We start from the raw sequence: 12,536 nt of genomic DNA on the forward strand, positions 1-12,536 counted from the left end.
CTACTGTAGGGGTCCTGGATTCTGCTATTTTTAGAGTGATTTGTCCTCCATCTATATGTTCTTTACCCATACTTACCGAGCTGTAATAATGAACTACTAAAATATACTCTGCAACTGGGTATCCTCTCCTTATTTAAGGACTGCTAAACCTAAAATGCATTTGGGGTTTTGTAATAGAACTACTAATACAATTCACTCCTATATATGTAAAGGTGCATACACACACAACGATTCTTTGAACGATTATCGATAACGATATCGTTTATCGTTCACTTTCTGAGTTAAAACGATGAACGATTATCGTTCATGCGCGTTCACGTTTGTAGTTCAGTCAGACTGACCAACACAACGTTTTTCAGTAAGGGAATATGCAAAAATCGTGTTTAGTTAAAAAAAATCGTTCATTACATTTAGTAAATTAACGATTTTAGTAAACGATTTTCGTTCATTTTTCCCTTGAAAAAATGAATGAAAATCATTTACTAAAATCGTTCATTAACAAAATCGTTGTGTGTGTATGCAGCTTACAAGCTATATGACCTTACCAAAAGTGGCCATACTGGGGCTCGTATAGAGTTAAACAAAAACTAAATTTGCCCCATTTCTCCCAGAAATTGCTCTTTTTTTTCCAACTGCCCATGTGCACAGAAAGTTTTCATTGACGCTGAGCCATTCTGATAATGATGCATTCCGCCCTTATCTCTCACGCTTAGAGGCGCAGTACCTAGGTCGGCAGGGCATGCATGTGTGGCCAAAGTACAGTAAGTACAGTATGAATTGTGCACTGTAATGTAATTGTAGCACTTACTACTACCACTGTGAAACCACACCTCCTGGCCATTAACATACTGGCTGATAACGGTAATACCTTTGCACTCGGATAAACACAGAAAATGCCAAAAAGCCAAAAGTAAAACAACGCATTTTTAAAAAAAATAATAGATCCTATCACTGCATATCTGTTATTTTATATTTATTTATAGGTTTGCCAAAATCATAACAATAGCAGGAGTTCATTTTAATTGTGATGTAATTTTGAGATACATTTTTACAATGTGCAGTTTGGCTGACGGAGACCTGAACAATTCGAACGTTAATTGTTATGTCGGGATTTCTACTTTCTAAAAAACTGTCGTTTCACCGCTGTGTCTTCCAGGCCGTACATCAAACTAAAAGAAAATGGGCGATCCAATATTTCTCGCTCTTCATCCAGTACGAGCAGTTTCAGCAGCACAGCCGGAGAGAGTGAAGCCATAGAGGAATATGAGAGTGTGGTGCGTATGCTAAACATCATGAACATTAAACAGTGTCACTGTTAATATATTTTGAGATGATCAAAACTTTTTGGTAAAATCCAATGTTTTCAAAGTTGCCACCCTGACTTTTAGCCGTACAGAGTTGGAGTTGAATCATGCAGTTGTTTTGCACACTGGTGAGTACCAAGGAAATAAAACCAAGTGCATGAGCTTTAGGGTTTGGAGGTGCTAATTAGCAGTGATGTGCGCCAATTTGAAAGCTACCAAAGAAAACTCTCCTAGATACATACTGTCCATCTAAAATGCTAATGCTGCAGGAGGCAACATCTACGATCCCAGCACTGCACAGGGGTCGCATCCTGGAATCATCATTGCAACCGATAGTCGTGATGTTCCCCGGCATCAGCAGCTGAGGAAGTCTCGGCCAGCTGAGTAAGCTTACGCAGGCTGGCCAGCTTCTGGCCGCTTGCGAGGCCCGAAAGTCCCATGGACGCATCACTCCCAGAAAACAGGGGAGACACGGAACGCAGGCCGTCTCTGCTCCACAATTGCTTCTGCCTGTCAATCAGCCTCAAGCCTCTGCTTGTCAATAAGGCAGAGGCTTGAGGGAACTGTGTGCGAGATCGCAGGACCCGTTCTGCACATGTGCAGAACAGGTCCAGCGCAAGTGCACACTCCTAAACAGCAGAGGTGTGCGCTAACCATCAGGTTTACGTACATCTCTGAATCAGGCCCAGTGTGTACCCAGTTTAAGTCTCAGAAAGTACCCTGAAGTTAAATCCATAGTTCCCAAGACTTACGTGTGCGAGATTGTAGTGATAAAGTAATTAAGTGATGCTTTCCATCTCATACAAGTATTGCATGTTTAGACTTATTCTACTAAGAAGTAGCAGATCTCTATTTCTTAGGTCCATGTAGTTGGTGGTTTGGGTGAAAACAAAGTGTATTAATGCATATTTAGTAGATTTTCACAATCAGCTGGGTATAGGTTGAACTTTGGACAATAGGTGATGTATTGCTGATCAAAGGGAAATAAGAACAGAGCCTCATCTGAAGACATTTGACATCTTGGCTGGGAAGGTCAAATCACTGGGGTAGTGTAAAGAAGATAGTGAGGGATGTGGTGTCATTGTCGTAAATATGTTTTACCATACTGTGTATGTATCTTTAGATGGCTTGTCCTTTTCTGCATCCATACATTATTCAGTTTGATGTAGTGTTATATGTTTACCTCGCCATTGTCTTGAGTATTGGAACTTTGCGTGAGGAAAAGCCGAAGGCACTCACATAAGAGCCTTTTTTACACAGATTCAGACTCCGCCGCACACAGATGTACAAATGTCACACAGCAGATCAGTGTAAGCTAGCAACGTAGTTTTATCACTATGTGTTTTAATTATGAAAATAAGACCCGCAATTTAAGTAGTGGTCGAGACGCACGTGACCTGGAGGGCGCCGAGAGGGGCTACTTGGCATGACTGAAACTGTAAGAAAGGATACATCTGTATATCTTTAATTGTAATAGTTGTGTTGTCCCCTAATTTAATATATGGATACTATCGTTTTTTTTTCCGATTTAAAACTGTGTGGGGTATATTTACTACAGTGCGGGTTTTTAGCAGTGGAGATGTTGCCCATAGAAACAATCACATTCTAGTTATTGTCTTCTAGAAGGTGCTAGATAAATGTTAAGTAGAATCTAATTGGTTGCTATGAGCAACATCTCCACTTCTAAAAACTCTCACTTTAGTAAATATACCTCTATGTATCTGAGCATATTGTTTAACATCTTGCTCTCTTTGTCATTATAGTATTTATGTTGTGTGGAAATGATTCTATTATTATGAAAAAAGTTGAATGGAATTTAATGATTTCCTGTAGTGGAGTATGGAATAAAAGTTCCTTAAAAGAAAAAATAAATTAAATGGCAAAATAAATTGTTATAAAGTACAGCTTGATAATTACATCCATGTGTTAAAGGATAAAACACTCACACAGTTATATGTGGATATGAATGTCCATGAGAATCCGGAAAAGAGTGATCAGTCCTGTTGCTGTAGAGTAACTTTGCAAAGATTGGAGCTGTTTCCATGATAACAGAATGCTTGCTATTATTATAAAGCATTGGTGTTCACTGTATTATTCTATGAATGAGCATAACCAATGATGTGAACATCAATATACACAAACCGGATAAACTTTCACACTGCACCAAATCCTTCTGTATGTGGAGGTAGAAGAAGAGAGGTGAACAATTGTTCACTTTAATCTACAAAAACATTCTTTGGTGCTGGTGAATAGGACTGGATGGCTTCATTCCTACAGTGCTCAGCAATCTTACTCGTCTCATACATTTATCTCATGCAAGGGAACACTTGTGAAGTCAGCACTACTGTAACTGTCTGATATGTACGCAGCGGTGGCACATCACTTTCAATTACATTTCCCCCTTCAATTCTTTAATGTCTCTAGCAGCTGCATACTAGCTGAGGGGAGGAACCACCCGCCACCCTGCCCACCCTTACAGCGCTCAGGGGCTGCTAGGGACAAAAGGAGGGCAGAGAGGAGGGGTCCCTGGAGAGAGAGAGGACAGGGGACAAGGTGCCATGGAAGAGAGTAAAGGTCCTAGGAGAGAGAGAGATGAGAGGGAAAATGGTGGCAGATCAGAGAGGAGGGGTCCCAGGAGAAAGAGAGGAGAGGGGACAAATTGGCAGGTCAGAGAGGAGGGGTTCCAGGATAGAGAGAGGACAGGGGACAACATGCCATGGCAGAGGTCAAAGGTCCTAGGAGAGAGAGAGATGAGAGGGAACATGTTGGCAGGTCAGAGAGGAGGGATCCCAGGAGAGAGAGGGGACAATGTGGCAGGTCAGAGAGGAGGGATCCCAGGAGAGAGAGAGAGGGGACAATGTGGCAGGTCAGAGAGAAGGGATCCTAGGAGAGAGAGAGAGGGGGGACAAAGTGGCAGGACAGAGAGGAGGGGTCCCAGGAGAGATAGAGAGAGGGGACAAGGTGGCAGGACAGAGGGGTCCCAGGAGAGAGAGAGAGAGAGAGAGAGAGAGGGGACAAGGTGGCACGACAGAGAGGAGGGGTCCCAGGAGAGAGAGAGGGGACAAGGTGGCAGAACAGAGAGGAGGGGTCCCAGGAGTGAGAGAGGGAAAAAGGTGACAGGTCAGAGAGGAGGGTTCCCAGGAGAGAGAGAGAGAGAGAGAGTGGGGACAAGGTGGCAGGACAGAAAGGAGGGGTCCCAGGAGAGAGAGAGAGAGAGGACAAGGTGGCAGAACAGAGGAGGGGTCCCAGGAGAGAGAGAGGGGACAAGGTGGCAGGACAGAGAGGAGGGGTCCCATGAGAGAGAGAGGGGACAAGGTGGCAGGACAGAGAGGAGGGGTCCCAGGAGAGAAAGAGAGGGGACAAGGTGGCAGGACAGAGAGGAGGGGTCCTAGGAGAGAGAGAGAGAGAGAGAGAGAGGGGACAAGGTGGCAGGACAGAGAGGAGGGGTCCCAGGAGAGAGAGAGGGGACAAGGTGGCAGGTCAGAGAGGAGGGGTCCCAGGAGAGAGAGAGGGGACAAGGTGGCAGGTCAGAGAGGAGCGGTCCCAGGAGAGGTGAGGGAACAAGGTGACAGGTCATAGAGGAGGGGGTCCCAGGAGAGAGAGGGGATAAGGTGGCAGGCCAGAGAGGAGGGGTCCCAGGAGAGAGAGAGGGGACAAGGTGGCAGGTCAGAGAGGAGGGGTCCCAGGAGAGAGAGGGGACAAGGTGGCAGGACAGAGAGGAGGGGTCCCAGGAGAGAGAGAGAGAGAGAGAGAGAGAGGGGACAAGGTGGCAGGACAGAGAGGAGGGGTCCCAGGAGAGAGAGAGGGGACAATGTGGCCGGTCAGAGAGGAGGGGTCCCAGGAGAGAGAGAGGGGACAAGGTGGCTTGTCAGAGAGGAGGGGTCCCAGGAGAGAGAAAGAGAGGGGACAAGGTGGCAGGTCAGAGAGGAGGGGTCCCAGGAGAGAGAGAGAGGGGACAAGGTGGCAGGTCAGAGAGGAGGGGTCCCAGGAGAGAGACAGAGGGGACAAGGTGGCAGGTCAGAGAGGAGGGGGTCCCAGGAGAGAGATAGAGAGGGGTCAAGGTGGCAGGTCAGAGAGGAGGGAATCCAGGAGACAGAGGAGAGGGGACAAAGAGAGGAGAGGTCCCTGGAGAGAGAGGAGAGGGGACAAGGTGGCCGATCAGAGAGGAGGGGTCCCAGGAGAGAGAGAGGGGACAAGGTGGCAGGTCAGAGAGGAAGGGTCCCGAGAGAGAGAGGGGACAAGGTGGCAGGTTAGAGAGGAAGGGTCCCGAGAGAGAGAGGGAAAAAGGTGGCAGGTCAGAGAGGAGGGGTCCCAGGAGAGAGAGAGGGGGCACAATGTGGCAGGTCAGAGAGAAGGGATCCCAGGAGAGAGAGAGAGAGAGAGAGAGAGAGAGGGGGGGGACACACAAGGTGGCAGGACAGAGAGGAGGGGTCCCTAGAGAGAGAGAGGGGACAAGGTGGCAGGACAGAGAGGAGTGGTCCCAGGAGAGAGAGAGAGAGAGGGGGGACAAGGTGGCAGGACAGAGAGGAGGGGTCCCAGGAGAGAGAGAGGGGACAAGGTGGCAGGTCAGAGAGGAGGGGTCCCATGAGAGAGAGAGGGGACAAGGTGGCAGGTCAGAGAGGAGGGGTCCCAGGAGAGAGAGAGAGAGGGGACAAGGTGGCAGGTCAGAGAGGAGGGGTCCCAGGAGAGAGAGAGAGGGGACAAGGTTGCAGGTCAGAGAGGAGGGGTCCCAGGAGATAGAGAAAAGAGACAAGGTGGCAGGTCAGAGAGGTGGGGTCCCAGGAGACAGAGGAGAGGGGACAAAGAGAAGAGGGGTCCCTGGAGAGAGAGGAGAGGGGACAAGGTGGCAGATCAGAGAGGAGGGGTCCCAGGATAGAGAGAGAGAGGGGACAAGGTGGCAGGTCAGAGAGGAAGGGTCCCGAGAGAGAGAGGGGACAAGGTGGCAGGTCAGAGAGGTAGGGTCCCGAGAGAGAGAGGGGACAAGGTGGCAGGTCAGAGAGGAAGGGTCCCGAGAGAGAGAGGGGACAAGGTTGCAGGTCAGAGAGGAAGGGTCCCGAGAGAGAGAGGGGACAAGGTGGCAGGTCAGAGAGGAAGGGTCCCGAGAGAGAGGGGACAAGGTGGCAGGTCAGAGAGGAACAAAGTGGCAGCCCAGAGAGGCCATCTCCCCCAGTCAGTGCCACTGCCGGCCCAGCCCCAGTCTGCCTAAATCAGCTGCTTTTCAGTAATTACACGGATTAGGTGTGTATGTGCCTCCGAAGAACAGCTGAGGAGCAGCGCTCATTTAAATCATCAGGACGCAGAATAGACTGAGTGAGTTACACAGTCAGTGGAGAGACCCAATGCGACAGCTGCCTGTGCCAGGAGAAGAGGAAGAAGCACTGCTTACTGCTAATATCAGTGACATCATAATGACAGTCAAGATGTGATGCTGCAGAAATCTAAATCTATATATGTGTGTATGTAGATATGTTTAAATATATATGTAATCTCTCCTCCCACGTTTCACTCTCTCCCACGTCTCGCTCTTGCTCCCACCCCCCACGTCTTGCTGTCCCCTCACGTCTCACTCTCTCCCCTTCTCTCGCACTTCCGCGAATCTCTTACACCCATGTCTTTCTCACCCCCATATAGCTCTCTCCCACATCACTCTCTCACCACATCTCTTTCCTCCATGTCTCTCCCCCAAATGTCTCTCTCTCCCTATTCTCTCTCTTCCTGTCTTCACCCCCGCCTTCACCATAGCAATCATGGCGACAGCGCCATGATCCTCCTCCAGTCACAAGGTGGCTCGCTCTCTGCTAAGTCCATGTATCTCAGGCCCCTCTTAGTCTGTCACACAAGCAGAGCAGGAGTGTAGTAAATGCACGGAGGTAACTTCGGTTACAACACCCCACAGATGAGGCTGCCAGGCAGGGGGTGGGAACTTGCTGCATGGAGGTTAGACGATGGGGAATTAGAACCTGTGCTCAGAGACGCCACTCTAGCATCTTGTGTATAGGGTTCTTTTATGTCTCTAATTAAAGTGAGTGGCTGGAAATCAGAAACTCCTATCCTGCTGTGTCAGCAGCCATGTGTGTAGGTGGAGCAAGAGCGTGACTGTTGTGGTGAATGGGAGGAATTTTGTATGTACCGTGCTGACAGCTGTGTGACATTAACACCCCAGCGGTTGTGGGTGTTGTGCCGGCTCGGGACTCTCTTGCTTGTGGAGGGAAGTTGTGAATTTGGCGAGCAGTTCCCACAATTCACATTATTAATGTGAATTGTGAGAACTACTCTTTGGGTTGCCTTGGACCAACAATTGAGAATAGGACACAACCCCCACCCCCTCTCAGTGCACACCGCCACTATGCAGCCACTCCACACTACTGTGCTTTATCACTCCCACTCAATAGCAAAAAGACCTGCAAGATTTCTAGGCAGCCCAAGGGGTTAAAGCTGGGTCAACCTATTACTTTCATCTATGGTCCAAAATATTTGTATATATATTATATATACACTGCCATTCAAAAGTTTGGGGTCACCCAGACAATTTTGTGTTTTACATGAAAACTGACTTTTATTTATCAAATGAGTTGCAAAATGAATAGAACATATAGTCAAGACATTGGCAAGGTTAGAAATAATGATTTTTATTTTAAATAATAATTTTGTCCTTCAAACTTTGCTTTCGTCAAAGAATGCTCCTTTTGCAGCAACTACAGCATTGCAGACCTGTGGCATTCTAGCTGTTAATTTGTTGAGGTAATCTGAAGAAATTTCACCCCATGCTTCCTGAAGCACCTCCCACAATTTGGATTGGCTTGATGGGCACTGCTGGCGTACCATACAGTCAAGCTGCTCCCACAACAGCTCAAAGGGATTGAGGTCTGGTGACTGCGCTCGCCACTCCATTCAGACAGAATAGCAGCTGCCTGCTTCTTCCCTAAATTGTTCTTGCATAATTTGGAGGTGTGCTTTGGGTCATTGTCCTGTTGGAGGAGGAATTTGGCTCCAATCAAGCGCTGTCCACAGGGTATGGCATGGCGTTGCAAAATGGAGTGATAGCTTTCCTTATTCAAAATCTCTTTTACCTTGTACAAATCTCCCACTTTACCAGAACCAAAGCAGCCCCAAACCACCACATTACCTCCACCATGGTTGACAGATGGTGGCAGCCACTCTTCCAGCATCTTTTCACTTGTTCTGCATCTCACAAATGTTCTTCTGTGTGATCCAAACACCTCAAACTTCGATTCGTCTGTCCATAACACTTTTTTCCAATATTCCTCTGTCCAGTATCTGTATTCTTTTGCCCATATTAATCTTTTCCTTTTATTTGCCAGTCTCAGATATAGCTTTTTCTTTGCCACTCTGCCTAGAAGGCCAGCATCCCGGAGTCGCCTCCTCACTGTAGACATTGACACTAGCGTTTTGCGGGTACTATTTAATGAAGCTACCAGTTGAGGACTTGTGAGGCGTCTATTTCTCAAACTAGAGACTCTAATGTACTTGTCTTCTTGCACTCTGGTTAGAACCTGTTTGTGCTGTTCTCTGAAGGGAGTAGTACACAACGTTGTAGGAAATGTTCAGTTTCTTGGCAGTTTCTCGCATGGAATAGCCTTCATTTCTAAGAACAAGAATAGACTGTCGAGTTTCACATGAAAGTTTTCTTTTTCTGGCCATTTGGAGACTATACTCGAACACACAAATGTGATGCTCCAGATACTCAACTAGCTCAAAGGAAGGCCAGTTTTATAGCTTCTCTATCGAGCAAACCCATTTTCAGCTGTGCTAACATAATTGCACAAGGGTTTTGAAGGGTTTTCTAATCATCGATTAGTCTTCTAATGCGCTTAGCAAACACAATGTACCATTAGAACACTGGAGTGATGGTTGCTGGAAATGGGCCTCTGTACACCTATGTAGATATTCCTTTAAAAACCAGATGTTTGCAGCTAGTATAGTCATTTACCACATTAACAATGCATAGAGTGTATTTCTGATTAATTTAATGTTATCTTCATTGAAAATAACAGTGCTTTGCTCCCAAAAATAAGGAAATTTCTAAGTGGCCCCAAACTTTCGAATAGTAGTGTATATGTATGTATGTATGTATGTATATATATATATATATATATATATATATATATATATATATATATATATATACACACACAGTATGTATAATTTTATAGTTCCATGAACAATTGTGTTTATTGCACTATTCCCTTGACATATTTTAAATTTTTTTTAAACATGGAAGATATTGGAGTCACTTGATACTACAGTAGGTCTCCACTATTTTCAGCACTGATAGAACCAATGGCATGTGTAATCAGTAGTAAATAATACAGCACAGTTTGATTCACTTTGAAATAATGATTTGTACGGCATTCCCGATTTATGTCCTCCATGCTTTTGACTGGGCCTTTATATACTCCATATACTGTACATTCTTGTTACATCTTAGGTATCTTTTTCTCAAAGGCAGAAGTGTAACTGGGTTGAGTAAAAGAAGTTTAACTGAAAAAAACACTGTCCCTATTGCTGGTAATAGTATAAATTTCCTCTTTAGTTGGTCATGCTCATCACATCGCCGGTAACTATAATCTGGCCAGAGAATGTGAAACATGGTATTCAGTTTTTGACCTTTATGAAGCTAAATCATTTCATAGATCAGTAACATAAGTGCTTTATGTTAGAGAATCACATACCTTGTCTTATTTCTTCAATATATAGTGGGTGAAAGTCCAGTCAGGATAGCTGCATCTGTTTCCATAGTAACAATCTACCTACTGTAACTAATCTATTACAATAAACACAGTAGAGCTATATAGGATGAAAAGCATTGTATTTAAGTCAGACTAATTGCAATAAAATGTATTATTTAAAGAGATGTTTAAATGTGTTGGAAACTCCCACGGCACTGGGATTTTTATGATGCATATATAAAATATTGTTTATATGGAACTCAAGTGGCAATAGTCTCGTGGCAAGTTATGGTTCTGTTCTATGGTACCATATGACAAATGAGCTGTTCTAATTAAAACATCTGCTGACATCCTCACATGTACTGTAGGTGTGTAATGCATCAACAAAAATCTGTCAGGTGCTTTTTTACAAACACTGCCAAAATAGTTTACCTGGACAAAGCCTGTCTTTTAAGAATAATTTTTAGGGGTATTCAATATTGGAGCAGGTTTTACTTTTACACCGTATTCAATTTCAAAGACTTATCGCAGGTTCGAAAAGTCTTTGATAAAAAACGGGGATAACTTTTCACCATTGAAAAGGTGTCGAAAAAAAGCGCAGAATTGGGGTTTAGGGGTGCAGGCTTAAAAAAAATAGCCTGCACCCCTGGGAATGACATTTAAAAAAATAACTGTGTCAAAAAAAGTTTAAAAAAAAATAGGGACACCCCAAAAAATTTATTTAAAAATTGGGGTCTAAAAAAAAAATGGGAAAAAATTGTTTAAAAATAGGGAAATAGGTTCAGGGCTATTCTGCAAGTATGCGGCAGATGTTTTCTAGAATAGATTTATAGCGGCAGGTGCAAAATTGCAGAATTTATAAAAACTTAATTTAGGGACTTAAAAATATGCTAGTACCCATCTTCATGTACCCCAAATTTGATGGGACCACTTAAAAAAACTAAAAAAATAACCTAAGTGCTCCTCTGCATCACTTCTTCAATGTCGGGAAAAAACACCTGCTGCGGCTATTTAAATCCCCGACTTTTATTTAAAGGCTAAAACGGGGGTACCCATAGTGATCCCCCATGTTTTTACAACTTTAGGGGGGTCTTACAATTTTTTTAAGGAAAAATTCGTAACTTTACGCAAATCCAACTTCGGATGCTCCCGTTTTCGTTAATTTTATATTGAATATGGGGATAAGCGGGCGCGCGCCCGATACTTTAACGCAGGTAAAAACTCCGATATGAAACGTTAACTTCGACAGTAAAGTTAACGCTTCATATTGAATACCCCTCTAAGTGTATATAACCGATATAAGCATCAGGACATCACAAAAGATTTTTTCATCTTCGACGGGGGGTGAGGGTGTGGCTACCACATGGTGGGGTGTGACTGGTTATAGTCATGCCCTTAGTCTATGTTTTTTCACATGAAAATAAGTTTTATATTGTTTTTTTAGGGAAATATGTCCCAAACTACAAATACTCGGTATGAATGTCTTCACCGCACGCCAGTCCCCTGAAATTGGGAGGGTTCCCCCAACCTCATGTATTTAACTACGGCCACTTGTTTATGTCTGCACAAGCTAAGTGTAGTAGTATTTAACAAGGCTCTAAATGTATTTTTACGAACATTTTCCACAGGGCAGCCAACCACTGACCGCATCACCCTACAAACAGGAAGTTTTTGTCTACAGTCCGTCGCCTACGATCGAGAACCATACTTCCACTACCCCTGTAATCATGAGCAGGAGTCCCACAGGTGCTTCCCTTATTAAACTATGTCTATGACACTGAGTACTAGAGAACAGAATGTATCTAGTGCACTGTTTCCTACATTCTTTCACATTTATGGAAACAGGACAGTATTTCAAAACTTTGGGCAGGATTGACACCAAAGAATATGGTATGATATGAAATTTCAGCACAAATAAGAACCATTGTCAAGTTACAGTACTTCTTTGCACGACCCCTAAAATTATTATAATTTGTTCTTGAAGCCGAATGCTGAGTATACAATTGTCAATATATCGATAGTTTGATCAACGAACGATATATATCATGAGTACATCAGTGGGAGTGTACAGTCCTGTTATATACCCAGCATAATGATACATGGATATAAATAGTTTATACCTTCCCATAATACCTGGCTTCATGAATATATCACTACCAAGGCTGCCATATGCAGGCCTACCACCATTAAAGGCCTTAAACTCTAGAATTCACCCATATTTGTCAAATAAATCTTTTTTGGCAGCTCAGCTTTTGGTAGAGGAGACATGACGATCTGCCAGTAATCTAAAAGAATTCTTTTATTTGTGCATCTTGATAAAAATGCACCTCTCAGGTTGGCAGTGGGCACTGTCTCAGGGCCACTGCTTAGTGCAGTGATTCCCAACCTCGGTCTTCAAGGCACACTAACAGTCCTGGTTTTGGTGATATCCAGGCTTGTGCACAGATGGTTAAACCAAAATAACTGAGGTACTAATTAAGTCACCTGTGCTCCAGTATGGCTATCCTCAAAACCTGGACTGTTAGTGTGCCTTGAGGACCGT

The 12,536-nt window shown here is 44.5% G+C and overlaps 1 protein-coding gene across 2 annotated transcripts in view; it reads left to right on the plus strand.

The window, feature by feature from the left end:
• Nucleotides 1-12,536, plus strand: part of RAP1GAP2 (RAP1 GTPase activating protein 2) — a 911,161-nt gene that overhangs the window by 890,245 nt on the left and 8,380 nt on the right. For both annotated transcript variants that reach the window (XM_088449471.1, XM_088449472.1), the window contains 2 exons: nucleotides 1,157-1,274; nucleotides 11,623-11,740. In XM_088449471.1, the coding sequence (XP_088305597.1) occupies nucleotides 1,157-1,274; nucleotides 11,623-11,740 (236 nt within the window). The remainder of the gene's footprint in view (nucleotides 1-1,156; nucleotides 1,275-11,622; nucleotides 11,741-12,536) is intronic.

This window comes from Taudactylus pleione, unplaced genomic scaffold (genome assembly GCF_031769625.1).
Source record: "Taudactylus pleione unplaced genomic scaffold, aTauple2 ptg000485l, whole genome shotgun sequence".
In the NCBI taxonomy this organism is placed as follows: Eukaryota; Metazoa; Chordata; class Amphibia; order Anura; family Myobatrachidae; genus Taudactylus; species Taudactylus pleione.